At 31.3% G+C, this 23,846-nt stretch overlaps 2 protein-coding genes across 4 annotated transcripts in view; both read left to right on the top strand.

Moving 5' to 3' along the window:
* LOC113401291 (protein tramtrack, beta isoform-like) overlaps positions 1-7,316 on the top strand; it is a 56,190-nt gene extending 48,874 nt beyond the window's left edge. For both annotated transcript variants that reach the window (XM_064215396.1, XM_064215395.1), the window contains exon 7: positions 296-7,316. In XM_064215396.1, coding sequence (XP_064071466.1) covers positions 296-1,453 — 1,158 coding nt within the window. In that variant the 3' untranslated portion in view covers positions 1,454-7,316. The remainder of the gene's footprint in view (positions 1-295) is intronic.
* Positions 7,317-16,026: 8,710 nt separating this feature from the next.
* Positions 16,027-23,846, top strand: part of LOC113401175 (acetylcholinesterase-like) — a 65,020-nt gene continuing 57,200 nt past the window's right edge. The window contains exon 1 of one of the 2 annotated variants that reach the window (XM_026640986.2): positions 16,027-16,213. The gene's annotated coding sequence lies outside the window, so the exon portion shown is untranslated. The remainder of the gene's footprint in view (positions 16,214-23,846) is intronic. The other variant, XM_026640987.2, reaches the window with a different exon arrangement.

Raw genomic sequence — 23,846 nt, 5'->3', positions numbered from 1 at the left:
TATAGTTACAGTATATCATAAAGGTCGAGGATCGAATTGGTATTTCGTCAATTGAAAATGCAACAGTACACAACTCCATCGCTGTTGATCATTGTAACTTTTGAAACAAATATAAGCATATCATAGCTGTAAAAATACAATTTTGACAAATAAAAGCTCTACAATCATTACAGAACTATTCTTTTATTTCATTTTCTCAACATTACCAGAATTTCAGGTACGTATGACATTTAACACAGAATATTAAACAATCTTTATGTGCCATTTTTAATTTTTCTTTTTTCTTTTCTTGCAGATGTGCTTGGATATGACATGTGGGTCTCCGAATATTGCAAGCCCCATACCTCCCAGTAGTCCAACAGCACTGCCTCTGTGGTCGCCGCTTCTGGCCCTGCAAGCTTGCCGTCTCCGCAGGTATCTTAGCGATGATTGTATGGCATACCAGAGCCGCCATTTACTTCATTCTGAAAGGCGCCGCTGTGGCGTCTGCCTTGCTTCCTTTCCCTCGACTTGGCTTTTAGAACGTCATGCCGCTCTTCAACACGCGTCGCAGTCTTCTACCGATGATAAACCGTTCGTCTGCGAACAATGCGGACAGAGCTACCGCTATAGATCCGCTTACGTAAAGCATAGAGAACAAAACCACCGAGCAAGATTACCAGCTGATAAGTTATTTACTTGTGACGTGTGCGGCATGCAGTTTCGGTATCTTAAATCCTTTAAAAAACATCGTCTCAATCATACTTTGGAAAGACTTCATACTAAAAACACTGACCAACCGGAAGGTATAGACCAAGTCACTAGTACTAATGAAGTTTTAATCGGTCAGTGTGGAGAAATGGATTTATCCATGAAGAAGAAAAATAGAACTGACGTTGTCAGAACGCCACCTATCGATGTCATTGTCGATGGCGAACAAGATAGTACCGTAGATTCGAACGGACCCACTGATTCTATTGTGACCGTCGATGATTCCAACGACTGCAGGAACTCGAGCGCAGATAGCGAAACAAAAAGGGATGAGTCCGTCACAAATGAAAGAAGACGCGTCCCCGTATCCTTCGCAAGCGTCAGCTCCATGGCAGACAGTTCCGAGAGCGAGTCACGTGGCGATAGTAAACTCGAAAGTTCTAGTTCACATTCCGGTATTCTCGGATTTCTGCAAAACGACGACAGACAGAGAGACAGAGAAAGAAGATTCGCTTGTCCGTTCTGCGGTAAATGTGTGAGATCGAAGGAGAATTTGAAGCTACACGTGAGGAAACACACCGGTGAACGGCCGTTCGTGTGTTTGTTTTGCGGCAGAGCATTCGGCGGGAAGAGCGACCTGACGCGTCACCTGCGCATCCACACGGGCGAGCGGCCCTACCACTGCGAGGCGTGCGGAAAGTGCTTCGCGCGGGCCGACTACCTCTCCAAGCACTTGACCACGCACGTTCACAACGCACGCTGATCGACCGCGCCGTCCTGTTTTCGATCTTCTCATACCTCTGTAGTTAATGACCGAGTCATTTTATAACAGCAAATTGGAATATTTTTTAAAATATTTTGAATCTTTACAACTTTATCGTGGATATATTTAAGCAGGTCTAAATAGAATTTTACCATATTGCTTTTTTTCGGAGTGGTGTCTATAGTTTAATAAATAATTTTCTATATTTATTCTATAACGTTTAATAAATGGAAAGAAAACTAATGATTGCCGCTAAGTAATAAAGAGGATAACTTTATCATACGTCACACTACATTCTGCTTGCAAACTAAGGCTAAATTATTTATATTTAAAAATTATATTATTTTACCAAATTTTCGAAGTAAGCGAGAGTCTGAATAGATAACGATTTCGGTATAATTGATTTTCGTTTTCAAATGCGGGAATATTTTTTGACAACAAAAAAAATCTTACGTAACATAAATTTATTTAAGCTAATTTTTTATTTGTTGCCGAAATATAAATAAATAAAATTTGAAAACTCTAAATAAGATTGAAAACTCATTCCATGGAACGGAAATTAGAAAATTGTAGTGTTGACGATAGGTAGGTAAGAGAATGCAAAAAAAGCTGTGATTAATATGATTAAGACCAGTCACCAAGTTTTAAAACATCGAAAATGTTTTATGTAATTTAAAGTAATTTTAAATGTCTAGATTTAAATTAATATTAGATTTAAGTAATCTCTCTGTGCCAAAATATGTACCTCATAAAGTAAACATTGAAGTAGATAAACTAATTGAGAACATTGTTTACACATTTTGACATATAATGTTGTATGCAGGTTCATATTAATGGTATGTCATCGAGTTTCTGTTACGATCAAATAGATCAACCGAACAGAAAAAAATACTTGCCCGCACTCAGTCCGCTCGTCTGGAATATAAGTTCCGTTATAGATCGCTAATTTCATACTTCAAAACTAAAGTTAACTGCCGATATTGTGATAATTCTTTATAGATATAAACCGTGCACGATGTAGGGGTTCTAAGTGTTTAATGGCAATAAAACAACTCGTATCATTCAGGTGAAATCATCCTTTCTATTTTATAGCGTTTAAATAAATTCATAAGCAATACAGATCATAGATTTTCGACACCAATATTCGTCTTTTAAAACTTGTATTGAAATGGTAATATTTATAATAAGACAGAGGCATTAATATTATAATTATTTTATTTTATTTACACGATATTTATCTGACATAATTATATTTATCTCTTACGTTACTTTTAAGAGAACGATTTTATTAATACAAAAAGTTGCGTTCTTCAATAATAATAGTCTTTATTAATGTGCCAATCTAGTTTTCCAGTGTATAACTAAATGTATTAATTTACTTTAACATCCAAAATTCTGTGTTGATTTTTGATAGTTACTGGATTTTTCCATAGTCTTATGTCATTTACATCTAAAGTTCGATTAACAGTAAAACAGTTACCTCAACAACATTATATTTTTATACAACAAATTAAAATATTTATACACAGATTAAAAATATAAATTATTTGAAGTCATATATTATTATTATATTTATTATAAACGATAATTTTATTACAGGTGAATATAAATAATAAAAATATTTATTTGAAATTATTTTGAATGTACACAACTGGCCATTTTCATATATATTTTGAATGCGTTCAATTTTCAATTAAATAATAGTTTAAGTATTTTTTTTTCTAGGTGTCACGTCTGAGTGCAACTCATTGTCAATTAAATTATTATAATTAAGGGGATATAATATGTATTGTGTAGCGAATAATAGTCATTGTTCCAGTAAGCGGGCCAGTATTTTTTAAACACGAAAAATCCGTCGGGCATTAGTTACGTAACGTAACGATAAACTCAAAAATAGAATAATATAAAAAAAAAATGTTCGTATTTCTTGTAAGCTAATAGTCAATGCAACGAAAAAGCTGTTTGGTAACCGTTATTATTGAAGTTAGGGTTATATAATAGTCTAATTTATTTAGTTAGTACTGTTGTCATTATTGAAGAGTTCTTAGACCGTCGCCGATAATCGAGTCTGCTAGACACGCGAGAGTGAGTGGGTGTAGTTCACTTTGTAACGTGAATAAGGGAGATACTCGAACTTCTGTCTACAAACTGCATTAACATTAGTAAAAGTGCGAACGACCATCTGGTCGTCAGTCAAGAGAATAATTTCTCAGTAAATAAACAGCGAACTTTCGGTGTCACCATTATGATTTATACAATAAGGATTTCATCGTATATCTTTTTCTAACTGGACGAGGTTAGTAAGTAAACCTTGGTTATGCTCAATCCAAGTTATTTTTTCAATTATATACTTAATTATAATGACAATAGCTATTTGACCAATAACTGAATACATTTATACCGTTTACAGATAACAAATAGTTAACAGATAACGTACACGTTCGCCTTAAGCCCCTAGGGAAAAGGTTGTCTGAAAAGTTTCCTTTTGTTTTTTTTTGTTCTTTGTTATACATACAAATAAATAAAGCGTATTTATTATGATATATTTGAATTTGCCAGAGGGATATTATAATAAGTAATTTTTAGGTAGTAGAAAACTTCTAGTATAAAACGAGAAGCAATACTCTGAATTTTTTATTTTTTACTACCAAAATACTCTAATAACAATATAATATTGATAAATTTGGCATTAGTAACATGCTAAATTAAAGTCTGATGTATTGTCGTTTTTTTCCAATTCTACGTGTAAAATTTAGGTATGATAAATACCATCGAAATTAATGTAAACGCATTAAACTGTGTGTAAGTAGATATTTGCCATTACGTCAAATTTATAAAAAAAAAAAAAATAATCATTCGAAATTGATGTTGACTGTTTTTATAATTATATCAGCCGTAGTTACTTGATGTTGTGGTGTAAATTAGTGTCTTATTATATAAGGTAAAAATCACTCAAAGTAACCTTAACAAATGTTATGTTTCTTAAACAGATGTACTCCGATACTATAGTTTTGGAATATATATTTTTTACACATAGCAACTATTGAATTACAAAAAATACAGTCAGGCAGAGAGGTACCTTTGAGTGATTATTTTGAATTCTAGTAGTCTTTAATATTGGTGTGGTCTTCTTTATAATACATGTTCACATAACTTATTACTGTAATTTATAATGTATAATTTAAAATCAGATTCTAAATATATATCGAGCACAGCAAATGTTTTGTAAATATGTGCTATACCAGGACAATTGTGATATATTAGATTAAGTGAATATTCTGTTCAAAATGATAATGATTACCACTAAAGACATATTGTCCTTTTCTTCGGAGCTAGAATTTATTTTATCTGTGTTATGGCCACAGATTATAAGCAAATGTAATAATTTTACCGCGTACTGTGAGCCAATGGGCATTATTTACTCTCAGTTTTTTTTTTTATTTTATTTAATTGAACACACAAGGTGCGAGAGAGGTTTTTAAAGCATCAGATTTATATGGGATCGGTGTAAGGACACTGTATATTAATTTAGATTTGCGCACAATTTTAAAAGTGTTTAACATTATATAATTATCTCCGTCCAATTATAAAATCGCGTTTGGTTATAATTTATAAAAGTTATGTTTAATGGAATAATTTTTAATACAACGAATATTAATTTTCTACGTCATGTTATGTTTTTTTTTTTTTTTTCGATAACATAAGAATGTGTCTTCTCTAATTCAATTTACATCGAATAGCAACGATAGACGAGACTTCTAACTTAATTGACATAAGTCTTTTAAATGTTCTGTAAGGTTTTCAAAAAGCAATCACCAGGGGACGATGAGAGAACTAGGATATGTTGTACTATTTAAATGTAGTCGATGTATAAAACTAATATTTAATCGGAAGAAAGACAACGAATGCTTACTTGGTGGTTGCTAATATTGTGATATTACTATTAGTTGTAACCGCGCTATGTCTGACAGCTGAAGTCTCTCCACAGCCTAGCCAACGATCGAACGTAGACTGATTTTCGGGTAGACATAAAGTAGGCCAGAAATTTCGCAGTCAATAAGTAATATAATTAATTAATAGGTATTGATTTTAAACTTTTTAAAAGCCAAAACGCAGTCTCAATAGTTTATGATATAAAAACAATAAGAGAGTTTATTTAATTTTAAACATAACTTATACAGAATGTTTTATATACGGACCTTAAATTATTTTTCAGATGTATTGATTTTTATACATGACCATATACAAACAATGAATAGAGGTAAGTGTAGATATCGTAGATGGGTCTATTAACTGCGTGGTGCTACAACGTGTAATGATATGTGATAGAAATTGTTCTTCAGAGACATTTTATTTATTGATGCTTCCATAGTTATTAAAATATAATCACATTACATTTTGATATACAAACAACAACAGCAATAATTTGTTTTAAGAACATAATTACATAAGATTATTATTTTCCAGTATTTATAGATCGTTGATTTCGTTGGACTTAATGGGAGTCTCTAAAACCAAAGTGTTTTTTTTTTTTTTATTAACAACCGTTCAAAGCTTTGGTTTATGTAATTGGTAGTAGAAATAATGGATTACAATAAGTACATAATTATTTTATATTTTGCGGAATCGTTTTTTTTTTTTTGTTAAATAGCGTTTAGTATTTTTAACGTTACTTATTTTAATTTATTATGTATTTAATATAACGAAACAGGAACAGCTAGATAGTTAATATTAATTTGATTTCGACTCGTTAATGTTCGATCATGTGTGTTAACTTGTTTTATGGCCTTTTTTTATTGTATGACGAAGTTAAATAAATATCTTCGTATGGTACAAGATCATTGCTTAAAGATTCTACGGGAAGATTCTTGTGGTAAATTTTAATATTAGTCTCACTTCTGATAGGTAGTTTAAAAAAAGGTTTTTGTTGTAAAATGTTTTTAATTCAATATGTCTATGAATGGGAATTTATTCTCCAAGCATCATCATATGTATATTTTTGTTTATTCAAAAATAAAACTTTAAAATTTTGTTTATTAATTATCTAATAATTATATAATCTGTAATACTAAACCTTGAATTCGCAAGATTTTCTTATGTCATATTATGTAATTTTAACATTAGATATGTATAATATTACAAACATAAAGACAATAGAAAATATTGTTTGGAGGATAAATTCCTTAATTTTAAGCCAACGCTAGTGTAATACATACTGTTATATGATATAATATATTTTTTTTACTGGTATATTTCAGATAATTATTACTGTTAAACAGATAGTCCTGTTTTATAGTTTTAACACGTCAAACTTTTTAATAGGAATTTTAAGATTTTTTTATTTGGCAAATATTATGTCAAATTTTTATCTACGGAACAGTCCATTGGTTTTAAATCTCTTGTCCATTTTCCAACTAACTTAGGATAGTTCAATATTTTGGATATGTATTAAGTCACTTAAAATTGCTATTGTGTATATTGTTTCAATTAATATTGATGTGCAAAATTATAGTAAATGTCTTGGATCTCTAAAAATTAAGAAAAAAAAAGACAAAAACACTTCACGAAATATCTAAATGTGCAATAAATGTGTGTGTTGTAGTGTTACCATTAGGCGTAAAAATTTTTACTAAAAAATATGGTTACTAGCACTGACGGACAGTAGAATCAACTGTTCGTTTTTTTAAATGTTTTTGGACATAACGATGATCTCAATATAAGTAACCATACTTTTTAGTGTGTTAAATGAAAATTTGGCACTTAAAGGCACATTTTCCTATTATAAAAAATGGTTTGAAAACGTGTTGAAAATGGATTTGTTGGGTAATTAATTTCGTAATGAAATATATTTGTTTCATTAAAAGATCTTTTATTTCGTCCTCTTTTCCTATTACGATAAAACATATAATAAAAAAAAACCTTTCAAGGTAAAAATATTTCTATTAATAGGATACGAAACGCATATCCACTATTCGGCCTAATTAGATTATGAGTTTCGCTTAAGAAAACGTTGTTTTTAATAGAATGTCCATTACAATAAGTAGATCAGTACAAGAAATTAAAGGCAAATTTAGAATTTTAATAAATTAAATATGACTAATAAAAGGAATGACGAACTTTTTTTTTTAAAAATTAAGCCAAGAATACAAGATAGAAGATTATGTGACGTGTCAAAACATTCGCGACATCTATCCGGTTAAATAACTATCTTGCGCGTGACTTTGGTGAAATAATCTGTGCTCTCTCGGCACAAATAAAAGCCAAAATTAAGAAAAAAAAATAACTATCCGTTTTCTTTACAGCCGCTAATTGCCGGATTTCTTTGGAGTTACAATTGTAACTCCTGAAATAGGAATTTATTTTTATATGACCTTTTTTATATTTATGGCGAGTAATTAAGGCCTACAATACTTATTTAAATAAAATTGTAATAGCTTAGAACATAACAAATTGACTAAAATTTTACTTTACCGAATGAAAAAAAAAATGTAATGGAAAATAAGTAGTGAAAATCGAAGTCAGACTGCAGTTTTTATACATAATATATAATTAAATAGTCTCTTAAGATAAAAGATGACACGCAATGAAGTAAATTAAACAACGACGAAATAGCAATTGTGTTTTAGCTCGTCCAAATATCATTTGAAATTGAAATTCACGTGTTTCATTATTTTATGACTGTAAATAATTTATTCAGTTCTCGAGGAGGACGATTTCGTACACAAAACTCAATGCAGAGATTATAATGGTGCAATGTGGGGGCACAAACTCCAAATCTTCTCTTTAGTAGAAAATTAGGCAAACAAAAACCTTATTTGTATTTACTGATCACAACAATATTATCAAATTAGCAGAGATAACTTTACAAAAGTGTTAGATAGTCTGTGTATTAAATCAGAGTATTAGATATCTCTATCCAAATATCATCGAACTTTCACATTTATAATATTAGTAGGATGTAACGATAAAAGTGAGAATAAATCCGCGTAGCCTACTCGAAGTTTATATCCAAGTCGGTCTTATAGCTGTGAATACGAAGGTAAGTTACAAATAATGTTTAGTAATCTACCGAACATCGGGCAATTCAAACAAATGGGTGTACCACAAACGAGATTGCCACTAATTTAGGACAACCGAATCCTTACAAGTTATTTATTCATTTTACGACGTCGTTACAATCATTTATGGAACGAAGTATTTTGTATACACCTTTAAATACGTCGTTAATAAGAATGTGTGTGATGTAGTAGTATGTTACTTTATTAGGAAGTAAGTCTAAAATTAAATTTTAACCACCACTGCTCATAGACAATGGCACTGTAAGAAATATACCTTACATTGCCAATGCGCCACCAAACTTGAGAACTAAAATGTCATGGCCCTCGTGCCTGTTGTTACACTAGCTCACTCACCCTTCAAACCGGAACACAACAATACTGAGTACTGTTGTTTGGCGGTAGAATATCTGATGAGTGGTTGGTATCTACCCAAAAGCCTTACAACCAGTGGTAATGTAAGTTTAACAAAATTTCAGTATTTTTTCTTGTATCCAATGATTGATAACAATATTTAATGAGGTTGACCAGTTATGGTAAAAAGGAACGCTATTATGGTTACTTTACTTACGATTCCTACTATATTATTTTGGCAGCTAACTTTACGTGAGGTGTGAATGCTTGCTAAGATTCAGTATTTCGTTACTTTAATAGTTAAATCTGTGATATTTGTTATAGTTAAAGAGTAATTTTTAGTATAGCATGTTATTTAAATATATTTCTAACTTACTCTAGCCAAACAATTTGTTTGTTTCAAATAATGTGAGGTGAGTGACCTTTAAGAGCCGAGATGGCCCAGTGGTTAGAACGCGTGCAGCTTAACCGATGATTTAAGGTTCAACCCAGGCAGGCACCACTGAACTTTCATGTACTTAATTTGTTTATAATTCATCTCGTGCTGGGCGGTGAAGGAAAACATCGTGAAGAAACCTGCATGTGTCTAATTTCAACGAAATTCTGCCACATGTGTATTCCGCCAACCGGCATTGGAGCAGCGTGGTGGAATATGCTCCAAAAACCTTCTCCTCAAAGGCAGAGGAGGCCTTTAGCCCAGCAGTGGGAAATTTACAGGCTGCTAATGCTAAAATGCTAATGCTAATGAGTGACCTTTTACTTTGATATATGTTTTTAAACCTGTATGTAATTATTTCAGTTCAGGTTTAGTTTTTACGTTCGATTTTAAGTTACAGAATACCATATAATCCTGCTTGAATTATAAATGTGTATTTGGATATTTATTGCTCAATCGCGCAAAAACGTCTGGGCGGAAACATCGTTCGCATCACTGCTAATCTCACAAAGTAGCGTTTATACGACATTATACTATATAGAGATTTATGAATATTCAGAAGTGAGATAAAAAGTGAGTTTAATATAAAAGCATAAATGTTGAGTGAATTCCAGATCTAAGATCTTAGTATCAGTACGTAGGCTCTGAAAGATCTTAGTTAATTCTGTTATTACTCTAAGACTTCACGGTCCATCCGTTTGTCCGTCCGTCTGTCACCAGGCTGTATCTCATGAACCGTGATTGTAAGAGAGTTGTAATTTGTATAGATGATGCATGTTTTTTAAAATTAAGGGGGCTCCCATACATCAGACACAATTTTTTGCCGTTTTTATATATAATGGTAAGGTACCTTTGTGCGCGAGTTCGACTCAGACTTTGCCGGTTTTTAGTTTTATAAAATCAAATCAAAATCGTTTATTTAATAAAGAAGCATTACACGTATTAATCGATTGATAAATCAAAGACTAACTACAGTTTCGGAAAAGAAAATATCCTTAGAAGAACTCTCAATAGCTTATAAACGGTTAGTTAAGTTACCTTAGGCTTTTTTATAATTTAATTGAAGGCCCGATATATTAAATATATAACAATATCCACCACTCATAGTTTTTCAACAGTTTATCTGCATACATATTCCTTCTATCCTTACAATTATTATCCGGTAATATTACCTACACAGTCTTGTATATAATACATTTACTAGTATTTAAAATAAATGTTGTCGGACACTTATTAATTAAGTTATAGTTAAATATAAGAAAATATTGTGAAATTCATCAATAACGCAACTGACAGATGAATTTGTACCACCGTGTCAGTACAACAAAAATACCAGTCATTCTGATGGCCTACCCCTTTAATAGAACATATAAGTATATTTAATATTAGCTTCAAATTTATTTATTCATAAATGTTTGCTGGGTTTTATATAATACAATTAATTTCTTTATATAAATTGATTGGTTGACTTTATAGACCGTTATATGATTCAATGACATACCTGCAAAGGTTATGCAACAACCTTTAAGTGTATAGGTAATTATGATCGTTTATGATGCGATTTATGCCCGGTTTTGAATCTTGTTTTTTTTTTTAAATATAATTTGATAATTTAAGTAAATAATATTTATTCAATTTATATATTATGTAAATGTAATGTAATTATATTTATTATTCTTACTTATATAATATATGTGTGTACTGTTTTTTATTAATATTAAATTTTTAAGTGTTTAATAATTTAATCAGTTCTTCGAATACCAACAATGTCTTTTATCTCTTGATTGATCTTTCGGCTAAAATTAATAAATAAAACTTCCTCAAATATAATATAAGTAATTAATTCTAATTATAATCGATAAAACTGAGTCATTAACCACCGGTAACCAATACAAGTTGATTTTTATACAACGTCGATCAGTCTCTCTGTCTAGTTGAGTCTACATATATATATTTTTGGTACCATACCACTAAGTTAGATTAAAAAAATATTATATATTAAATAAATAAATATAAATCAACGTAAGGAAATTGATATATGAAATTGCAATCCCATACATTTCAAAATTCAATTATTATTCATATTAAATGTTATAACGAATAATAACTAGAATAATATATCAACAACATTTCTTTAGTAACTATTTGATTACAATGTTAGAACAAATTTCAAATAACTGAACAGTTATGTGTGGTTCGTAATTGTTCGCTAAACTTAAGCTCTTCCGTTTTAAGAGCACATCATACAGAGTTCGCCTTATACTATGGCCAATAATATTGTCAAATACGATATGTATAATGTAGTTAAAATAATTTTTCACTGGTAATTTTTAAGGAATTCATTTAGAGATGATCATAGTAATTAATTAGTGAGATGTACAGAATATTGATAGCCGAGACATATTTATACTTAAAAGGTACTGTCCCCACAGACTTTGAAATTCAATCACTTCGTAAAACGAAGTCATCGAAGTTCAAAGTTTTCGAGACTTCGAAGTCAAAGAATTTCAAATTTGCGATTTTATATAAATTATAAACATTTTATATAAAGGCATTTTCATCATGTCTAAAATAATAAATTATATTTTTAAAATAATAATAAGTACCTAATTCTGTATTTGTTTCTGTGATGACGCTCACCTCATTACTTTGATTGATCGTGGAATTATTTCAGAAGCCTCTATCCGTGTAGTATTAGTGCATTTTCAATATTATAATCAATCTACAATGCCATTAAGCGCAGTAATTCATTAAGCTTAAAACATACGATATACAATATTTATTTCTTTACAAAATGGCATAGTTACGGCGATTCTAGCACGAAGCCGGTGTAAAAATAAATAACAGTATATACATATATTGTTGCAGAAATTGTTATATAGTGTATATAAAAAATTCTGCAACGACACGTAGCAATTGCTCGTAAAATTTAACGTTCGAGTCCAGACAAGCGGAATCGTGGGAGTGAACTAGTGAATATAGTTTATCCTGAAACTTGCATTAAATGCACCTTTACAGCAATAGTAGCTATTGTATATTCGTTATGAATTCATACCTGCTTAGATATTTCTGCAGTGTTGAGACAGGAACGTGATCTCGGGTCGCTTACTTGCTTGAATACTAAATAGAATAATATCTTGCTATTCTCAAAGGTAAAAGCAATCAATATAGTATTGTTTAGCTATATAACTATTATAAAGAATAATTAAAACGCTTCCTATTAAAACACGTGACAGAAATGAAACGTTTCTGGGTCAGTAACACATGATACGGTCCATAAATAAATAATTTGAACAAAAAAATTTAATTAATTTCATACGAATAAATTTTATAATTACGTATTATTTTCATAAAAAATCATTTCAATCGTACCAACTAAGTTACTCGTCGTATTTTTTGTAATAATTTTATGTTCAATTTATACGTGATCCCAGTACTTTTTAACTATATCTTAGATATAGTTACATGTCATTAACCATGATTTTGTTAATTTAAAAAAGAAAAAGGAGAATTAAGTCTGTGTATATATCTGTGTGTGACATCGTAGTACCGAAATAAAATATTAATGTATTTTTTGTGGCCACATTAACTATTTATTGGTTTTTTTGCTGTGTTTAAAACATCAAGTTTTCGACTCTGCAAAGTCAAAAATGCATTCTTCAGGGTATTGGATTCTATATTAAAGAACAGTTGGTTACTAACACAAACGCCATGTAAGATGGATTGAATTTTAAATAAAAAAAATATTAATAGATGATTAATATTATTTTAGATATATATTATATTATGATAGATATATAGTATTTGTTGATTTTTATGCAGGACGTATAGATTTAATTGTACATAAATGATCATTAGCGGTATAATCTACAATCAAAGTATAGTTTTGCGGTAGATTTAAATTAAATTAAATTAATTCTAAAATTAAATTTTATTTTTTGTTTTAAATCTACATGTTCTCGCAGCTTCTGATCTGGGCTTAGGATGGCTGTCGCAATGGTTTTATAATCACGGTAGAATGCGCAAGCGATCTCGTAACGCTTTCCGAAGAGACAGAGTTGGTACCGCTTGGTCTTTTAAATACAATATGCATTAAAAATACCAACCCATACCTTACCACATCCTATAACGAAACCCACATCATGTGAGAGCGCGCACGGTTTTCGAGCGAGATAATAAAATTAGAATCCAATAAAACCCTTTGTCACCAAGTATTTTTTTATTCAACTAAATATTAATCTTGTATAAGTAAGAGCATTGTGGACCTCAGACTGAGAGCTATGCCAAAACGGTCCTTTTTTCGTTAATCTTCCTAAGATAATAATTTAAATATGATGAGAAAGTTGACAGCGAATCGGCAAGCGTAGTGTAGGACGCGCTCTGTGGCAAGGTGGAGCGATGATGTAAGGAAGGCTGGCTGGTAGAAAGGTGATGAGGAGGGCCGAAGATCGGGCTCAGTGGCGTGCCTTGGAAGAGGCCTATGACCAGCAGTGGACTAATACAGGCTGATCATAATGATGATGAGGATGAGAAGGTTGGATCTAATGTTTGATTATTAATTATTATTTATGGGACGAAGTTTCTTATTGTAAGTTACACTTCAGATTACCGAATGAGATTTGGTCGAAATAAGAGTAAGACTTCTATCAAAATCTATTTTATTCAAGTAGGCTTTTACAAGCACTTGTCGTCATTTTACAAGACTATATTAAATGAAGCTACCACCGGTTCGGCATGTAGATTCTACCAAGAAGAACTGGCAAGTAATTCTGTAGTAGATTTTTTCAAATCAATGAGCATTCTTGTTTAAAAAGGCTATAGTGTAAATAACTATTATCCGCAAGTTTTATTGCTAGCAATTGAATTTTTATTCAATAATAATATAAAGTGAAACGATTTTCAATCCAATCAGGTGTTGTTTGACTAATATACATAAACAGGCTACGTCATGGTATCAATGTCAAAGGATTATATTATTATAAAAGTAATTAGATAATCCTTATATTAAAGATAGAAAAGTTGTTTTATTTACTTATTTTATCTGAACGTATACTAGTTGATTCAATGTTTTCAAAGTAACACAACGATGCAAATCATTCGTCCGCAAATTAATTGGCGAGCCGATAGGGTCACTGCCTTGACCGCTTATAAGACTCCAAGGGACTGTTAGATTGCTTCACGGAACCTTATTATATATTTTCATTTATTTATTGTACAAGTTTTTTTTTCAAGAAAAACATTAAAGAATTTCAAATAAATTATAACTGGGTTCTATGTAGGCCTCTGAAAACTTAGTTAAGATGAAAACGAATAATGAAATAAATGAAAACTCACTTACTTTTTTTAAATAATAGTATCAATGTATCTTTTTAAAGAATTTCTAATATTCTATTTCCAATTAAGCTTTAAGCGTGGACTAGGATGATAGGATGACAATAGTCCAAGGGGTCAGGATCGAACCTGAATCTTTTTACATCGCTAGGCGGGTAAACCATAGAGCTTTTCGCATTTATTATTATGATTATAAATTATAACAGAACAGCTTTTAAGTGAACCTGAGCTAATTTCGATCACGGTCAATGCAGTCCAGTGATAAGAAAATATTACAGTGCATAGTCATTCAATCTTATAATCCGATGGGTAGGCAAGCTGACGAGACCAGAGATATCACGCGTGATCAATGGCTTTACGTGTGTTTCGAGGCACGGTAGAATAGCCTTGCCTGAACTTCTAAGCGCAAGTTAATATATTACAATAATAATATTTGTAAGTTTTATAATTAATGTTAATAGTTATTATATTATAAATTTACCTGTACATTATTTTTTTTTATATAGAGTCAAATTTTGGTACGTTCAAATGTATAGAATTTTTATTTATACATATGTTGTGATGTCGTTAATATTAATCTAATTACAACATTATCTTTTAGTATGTGTTTATTTTTTGACTTTGCAAATTTATTTAATGAAATATCCAAATTTGTATTTCAATTGAATTTCAGACGCCGTATTTTCTTACCAGTACAATCAAAGTTCGTTCAAATGTCCCAATTTCGTTGTGAATTCCCAAATAAGCCAGTACAACCGCGAATCTGCAATTATTTAATCGTTTTTGAGGTGTTGCTCCACGGAAAACATGGGCTTGTGAAATACCAATCGACAACGTTACAATGCATACTTAGGACACCATTGCTGATTGCCTTAAAGAGTACTTCTAAAGTTCTTTACAAATTCAGCAGTGTATATTAAACAAGTTAAATGTTTCCGATTGCTAAAAACGTATTAGTAACAGGTTATCGTATAGGGTGCCCCGGGCACGGCGGTCGGGAGGAGTGATCATCTACACTTTGTGATGACAGCGTAATGCGTTTACCCTGAAATTATACAGATATATTTTTAAAAAATATGGTCGGTCCGTTTTATTTTATAAATATTATATCTATATAAAATTATTAAAATTAATTTAACGACTTCCTTGATATCAAATAAATATATTAGATGTTGATGGATTTTGGTAGAATTTATGTTTTCTACCAGACAATTTACACCATATTCTGTTTCTAATCCTATTTATCTAAGTTTTGCTGATTTATATCATCATTAATATTGATTATTTAAAGTTACATACGTTTATGATAAATTATGTTTTGAGCGAGAGGAATATTTAATTCGGCTGGGGAGTAATAAAATATCCATATGGCAACCCTAGGAGTGAGCTCCGGCGACACCGATGCTCAGTCTACTCAGGGACGTTGACGGGCTTACATCGTGTCTACGTTCTCTACAGCCCTTCATATATGACATTACATACAAAACGCGAGTGAGTGTATGTGAACTTCATACTGTGTGCAACCCCTGTTAAAAAATCCAAGGTCATCAGGAGTCAGCCACCTGTTGTGTCCACCATACGTATGTACGTTACATGAAACACAATTTGTAATTATGCATGTCGCCAAGCGCTTATTATTATTAATTATTACGGCCCCCTTGTAGTTCAAGGTCGATTTTTTTCATATAATAGTTCGTATCAATCATTTAAAACTGTTAAAGAAGTCAAAGTTTCGCTTAAAGAGAAAAGCTTATTTGATTTTAGAATAGAACGTTCGAAAGTTGAATTTAGTTACGATCAAAGTTGTTAAATATGTTAAAAGTTTTATAAAAATATGATAAACTAATTAAACATACAACAATAATAATAATAATTATTATATATTATGATTTGTTTGAAGTAAACAGTTGCAGCAATATGAACTATCAACAAACAGACATATATATTGTTTTGTAGCGGCAATTGATATATCCTGCACAGTCGGCTCGCTACGGGGCGGCGGAAGCGTCGGATTCATTCAAATAATTTAATTAAATCTCACGCTGAGCAGAGGGCAGCCCAGTTTCACAGCTGCAGTTCAAAATAGGGATGCGCTTTAAAAATCTAAAGATTACACGCGATTATTTGAGACCCTATAAAAGTGTTAACGACAGCTTATAATATTGTTTTTTTTTTTGTATGTAGATATAACGCAAACTAATACGATATCCATTAATGCTAGCTTCCGGGTAGTATTAGTTTATACAGTATGATTTGTAGGCGAATTACAATTAATAAAAATATAACAAATAATATGCGATCAGGCAGAATAATATTTCAAAGATATCTATTTTTTTTTTTTTGTAATAGATATATTATTTTGTATGTACATCCTTACCTCGACGCAGAAAGGCAGAACAGTCTGATCAGTCACTCGATTCCAGAGGCGTTGTACCGTTTTTATGCTTAGAAGGAAAACATGATATAAGGCCACATAATAATAGAGATACAGTGATCACCTCTGCCTCTGCAGCGAAAAAGTGCAGTATTTTTTTTTAAATGAAACACAACAAAATGTCCCATTATGCTGGTGAGTCTATTTATATCGGTTTATTAAGCCGTTAAGGTTCTAGTGGTAGAAAAAAAATGATTTGTTGGTATTAATATCAACGAGTATAGATTTCAAGGATCTAGCCAACTGCGCAGATGATGAAGGCAGACTGGCAAATGGTACTTAGTAAAATCGTCCCAAGGCATCGGCACTGCTAGAAATATTAACTTTACATTGTCAATGCGCCGCCAAAATTGGGAATTAAAATGTTATCTTCTTTGTGTCTGTAGTAATACTAAGCCACCCTAAAAAACCAGAATACAAAACTACATTACTTAGTATTGCTGTATGACGGTAAAATATGTCAAATCAAATCAAATCAAATCAATATATACTTTATTCAAGTAGGCTATTACAAGCACTTTGGAATCGTCATTTAACAAACTATATCAAGTGAAGCTACCACCGGTTCGGAATGTAGATTCTACCGTGAAGAACCGGCAAGAAACTCAGTAGTTACACTTTTTCAACATTTAAAAATACACATGTGATGAGTATACCTATCTAGACAGCTTTGCTCAAAGAATATTCTTCATATTATATACTACATATTTCCCTATGTATGTAAATCCCTTTTGCCTAAGTTTTAGTCTTGAAATGAGAGAAAGGGATCTGGCGAAGAATTAACGGCTTTGTGGTTTTTGGGTAATGGTACCACATCGCCAACTTTGTCACTTCCAGTTGCTATTGAATTAGAAACAGCATATTATATAGTCATAAAATTTTTCAATTATCACTCAACGGAAAATGAATGATGTCTGAAATCAAACACGCAAAATAGTACTTTTAACTAATTTGTCGTAATATAAATTGAAGTTCCTCGTTTATCGTTATGTGCTATCTAACTATTTGAATTTCTTAGTAAAGTTCATCCAAGTTTGAGCCACCGCCAAAGGTGATACGAAGTATGAGAATTTTGTGGATATGTAGGTCACCTGGTAATAATTAATGTTAGCAGGTTTGTTTATTGTGATCTAATTTTGACAATTTGATTTCTTCCATCGTCAATGGTTATACAGTGTTTATAATTGTGGTTGTATCGTCTAGTTCTTTATGTAGATAATCAAGAGTTAAATGGAAATCCCGAGGTTCTGGTCTACTGAAATCCCGAGTAAAACCAATTAAAGCTATTAAGTTTTTTCTGTCCAAAAATATTTATTACCAGCCTAGACTAAATCAATAAGGCTGTGTTATAAATACGGCTTGTTATATGGAAAACAAGTAAGTCGTTGGTTGCAAGAGTGACTATTGAGTTTCTTGCCGGTTCTTCTCGGTAGAATCTACATTCCGAACCGGTAGTAGCTATACGTTTAATACAGTTGTGTAGAATAACGATTCAAAAGTTAGCCTTTTTGGATAAGATATATTTGATTTAATTGTTTCATTGGTTCTGTGCCTGATCTCTTTCTCTATTTGTGCAGATTGTGGTTACATTGAGACCAGCTCTAACCAGTATTAAGCTTGCGGTCTTCCGATGACGTTCATGCATAATATACGATAGTTATCATCTACATCTATTCTTCCCTTTTTAGAATTGTCAGACATAATAAGTTAATTTTCCGCCATCAAAGCCTTGGTAATTTTGTTTCCATACGAAGGTTATTCGAATAAATATATTTTAAGAAAACAGTGTGGGCGTATTGGACTGATTTTGTTTTGCGAAATAAAGTTTGATCCTTTCTATAAATAGATATGTTTCAGGTCACTCGTTTTTCGCAGTAACTGCCGCCTGACCTCTACAGGCCAATTATAGACGGCCTACATTAGTTTCGATTATTTAAGAACCATCTAAATTTGCTTTGATCAAACAGCTGATTTCAAAAACATATTTTTAATTGTTAATGAATGAAATAATAATTTTGTCCTCAATTATGTCACCGTTCCTTGAGAATATATAAGTCATACAAAACGTTCTTTTGAAACTCTAATATCTTTATAAATAAAAAAAAAGACATTTTTTTTTATACACAATACAATCGGTAGTCAGATTCAATGTATCATGTTATACAATAAATAAAATCTTTTTCGAAATACAATTATGTGAATTGGTATATTATATATTGTTACTAATGTTCTGGTTACAATACAAGTAATATATCAAATTAACCTTCATTTCCTTATTTTTAAAAAATCTATATAATTTTTAATAGGTGGCTTATTGGATCCATAAATGAATGGATGGATCCATAAATTAATTAAAGTAAAGTATACTCTTAATTATATTTTATCTATGGTCTATAGAACCCCGGAGGTATATCCATAATGTCTAGAGATATTTTTTAAAAATGCAGTTAAAATCACGGTTCGTGTGAATAAATTCTCATGTTGACACAGTTTCTAAAGAGTTAACACTTGAATACGTTTGTCGTGTGCCCTTTGGCTTGGATAGGAACCAAATGTAATTCAAATTTAAAAAATGGCCCGTATTCGATTTGGTCTGACAACACTATAAATACATCATTTGATATTCTTAGATTCAATATTCGTTTAATTATTTTCATATATGTATATATATAGTTTGGGGTTTTCTCTCGGTAAATTCTCAGTAGCAGTCCAAAGCCTTGAGGTTGGCCTTGCCTCAGAAAGCACGTAGAACCATTGTTACTGAGCCTGAACTTCCAAATTCGTCGGATATACCATCAGAATTTGAATCAAGGAATTGAGTCAAGTGCACATATTTGCGCACACGCTTTAAAATGCACCCAAACACCTTGGCTGAAAGCGAAAAGGAGAATATCAAAAGACCGGAGTCAGCATCATTAATTATTTCGAATATGATACACGAGTTGTCTCTAGCTAGTTTGGGGATGATATCATAAATAATACTGAATATGTACATTGGCGGTCTCATAAATGCCAACTTAACGCTTTTTAAAAAATTGTACCCTTAAACTCAATTTAAGAATATGAGATGCATAAAACTCTTAGATATATTTATAAAAACTCCCGTCTAGTGGTCTTTAATTTTATATTAATAATCAATTGTACTGTTCTTAAAAGTTTCCTGCTCTACATATATATTTACCAAATTATTTAGCAGTTCATCTCCCGCCTTTTTCCTTTAAAGCATCTAATAAAACTATGATATCTTGGGCCACATGTGACCACTTAGTCAGCTTACCGTTACGTTAAACCTTCTTCTACATGTTTGGAGTAAAAAACACACTATTCATTTTGCCAACAGTCTACTTAAAAAATAAATAACACGGAAAGCTAACTAAAAAACACCAGAAGCCGTTATAAGACTTCATATTCTCAAAGAATCACTGATCACTCAATTAAGACATTATTTAAATGAAAGGCAATCCTGACTAACTATCTGCGAAAAGCTTCTTTCAATAGTGTATCTCAAAGTATTTCTCTCAGTTTGTTCACTTACTTCTTTTAAATTAAGCGATAGATTTTGAAACTGTTAACGCCATAATGTAAGTAATTACTTCCGAAGAAACGTTCGTGTATAGAATATTAATATCGAAATATATAAACGAAATTTAGATGTTTTGTAATCATCTTAAAGGTGCTTTTAGAAAGTCAACATAATCACGTTGACTAAATCGTTTAATATACATATTTACTAACATACAATATATTTACTTGTTGGTAGGGCTTTGTGCAAGTCCGTCTGGGTAGGTACCACCCACTCATCAGATATTCTACCGCCAAACAGCAGTACTCAGTATTCTTAAATTATTGATTATTGAAGGGTGAGTGAGCCAGTGTAACTACAGGCATAAGGGACGTAACATCTTGGTTCCCAGGGTTGGAGGCGCATTGGTTATGTAAGGAGTGGTTGATATTTCTTACAACGCCATTGTCTATGAGCGGTGGTGACCACTTGCCATCAGGTGGGCCCATTTGCTCGTTCGTCTACCGATTTCATAAAAATAAAAAAAAATATAACTAATATTCTAACTGAGTCGTAGCTAATATCTGCAGAAAATTAACTTATACAACTAGATATTTATAAACTTAAACATTTTTAGATTTAAACTAGCAACCTAATAACGATTTAAGTTTAATTATTTTGTAACCATATTCATTCGAATTTCGAAATCGGTACTAATATCATTTCGATGATTTTATTTTAAAATTTTGATTGTCATTGTGACTTTCGATAAGCTCTTATGATTAATATTTTAAAAAAATCGATTAGTATTTGGAACAAGGTAGGTGAAATATCGGAATAAGTCTCTAGAATTGAACATGACTGGAATCTTCTTATTAATAAAATATCATGAAGTAAAACCTTAATTGCCTACGAAATCTAATCTTGTTAGCATAGTAAATATAATAGTACTGAACATCCGTATAGCTTATTACACCTATTAATATTATTCAATACAAATTGATGGATACAAATGTGGCAGGATTTAATCCGACATATGCAGGTTTCCTGGCGATGTTTCGAAGGAACGAGATGGATTATGAATGATGAATGAAAACTCAGAAGTGCTTGCCGGTGTATGAATCAATCTTCGATCAATATTCAGGCGTTCAAACCACTAACCTATCTCGCCTCGTATAATATATAGAGTTAACATGTACCATCTATCGTCACCATTAATATTAAAATTTAGACGTAATGTACAAATATATTATGATTTAATTTATTTTATTTTTTACTTTTTAGGGCATATTAGGCCCAACGTATCTTAATATTATTATAAGAAACATATTAAAAATAGTTTTAATTTTGCAAGTTCACATCTACCAACATTTTAAAGGTTTAAGTATGGGCCAACATCATAATTATCAATTTTGGGTTTTTGTATAATTGAGGATGTTTTGAACATCGTCTATCATGTTACAACTACTACTTAAAGATAATTACGTTACGCAAAATGATTTCATAGATAACATCCGGAACGTGAATATGTAAAATATATAAGTTTAATATTATGAATCCACGGCACTCGAGGTATTTCACACTGTATAGATTTGTACCAAATCCCAAATTTTCTATCATTCATCGATTTCTTTACAGCAGATAATTTTAAATTTATTCAGTTTTTCAGTGTGATACGGCATAATATTGTATTTTTACTCAAAAATGTATATATAAATATGAAAGATAAGCTAGTTTCTGTCTTTGTAGTATATAGTATGGCTACTTCCATTAAAATAAAAAGGGTATCACAATTGAATAATGCTCCACATTCTTTGAGACCCTAAAGATATATTACAAAGATATAATACAATAAAAATATATTACAATTGTAGAATCACATTTACTTTTAATTCAATTAAAGTATGCGATGTTGACATTATTAACATGGGCTCAGTTAAATAGTGCCTAATTTAATTTCGATTTAAATCTACTCATGGTTTGGAATGTAGATTCTACTGAGTAGAACCGATTAGATTTTTTTAATGTTTTACGAAATAGGTATGTGTTCACCATCGCTCATATAGGCACCGTAAGATATTTTTATCATTACGTCACCAACTTTGGAACTAAGTTATTATGTCCCTTGTGTAGCTACACTGGCTCACTCAGCTTTCAAACCGGAACACAACAATGCAAAGTATTAATGCTTCTCGGTAGAATATACGAGTACCTACCCAGACGGGCTTGAACAAAGCCACTTAGTGGAAATCAATAATTATACTTTTCAGACAACAAGATTACAAAGGTATTTGTAATAGTAGGGAAATACTAATAATTTATCGATTGAAAGAATGGTTTGGTGCTATTTATTTAAAACGCATCGTACAAACTCCGTTTCTTCTATAGCATTTTCTCTTAATTCAGATGTAGAATTGTTACTGAAAACTGAATCAATATTACTATCTGCAGTCCGTCTATATCTGAACTTATAAGGCTGATACTGGACCGAAGTATTTGTTTACTCATATAATTACTCATACTCATTTCGACGACCTCCGTGGTCAAGTAGTGTGTACACCGGTTTTCATGGGTACGCCGCTCCGAGGTCTGGGGTTCGATTACCGGCCGAGTCGATGTAGAAAGAGTTCATTAGTTTTCTATATTGTCTTGGGTCTGGGTGTATGTGGTACCGTCCTTACTTCTGATTTTCCATAACACAAGTGCTTTAGCTACTTACATTGGGATCAGAGTAATGTATGTGATGTTGTCCAATATTTATTTATTATAATTAAATAATTAAAATATGTAAAATGTAAATCAAAATTTGCGTCTTCAATTGTATAACATAACAGATAATGCACTCATTTTAAATAATACATAATATTATTATTTAATAATTACATTCAGTAAAATGCATTCTAAATAGCTGGTTCAAAACAAATGTTTACTATACGAGGAAAATTAACGATATGTATACAAAACAAAATGTAAATACCGTAAAACATTTTACTCGTTCATTTGTGTGTGTACGACATGGAAATAATATCAGTCAACTGTTAACAGCTGAATCATTGGACCGGTATTATAAGCATTAATGTCGCTAATTAATTATTCATTAAACTTATTACTTTTTTATAATAATAGTCCATATATCGAATCGATATTATAATTTGATATGACTTTACCATTGTATTGCTCGCTCAGTTAGAGTTTAACCGAAATACAAGCAGATAAAAATGCTTTTGAGACTTAAGGAATCAGGCACGCAGAGGTTTACTCGAGTAAAACAATGAGTATGC

This window comes from Vanessa tameamea, chromosome 7 (assembly GCF_037043105.1).
Source record: "Vanessa tameamea isolate UH-Manoa-2023 chromosome 7, ilVanTame1 primary haplotype, whole genome shotgun sequence".
NCBI classification, from domain to species: Eukaryota; Metazoa; Arthropoda; class Insecta; order Lepidoptera; family Nymphalidae; genus Vanessa; species Vanessa tameamea.
This window is presented reverse-complemented; position numbering and strand designations above follow the sequence as displayed.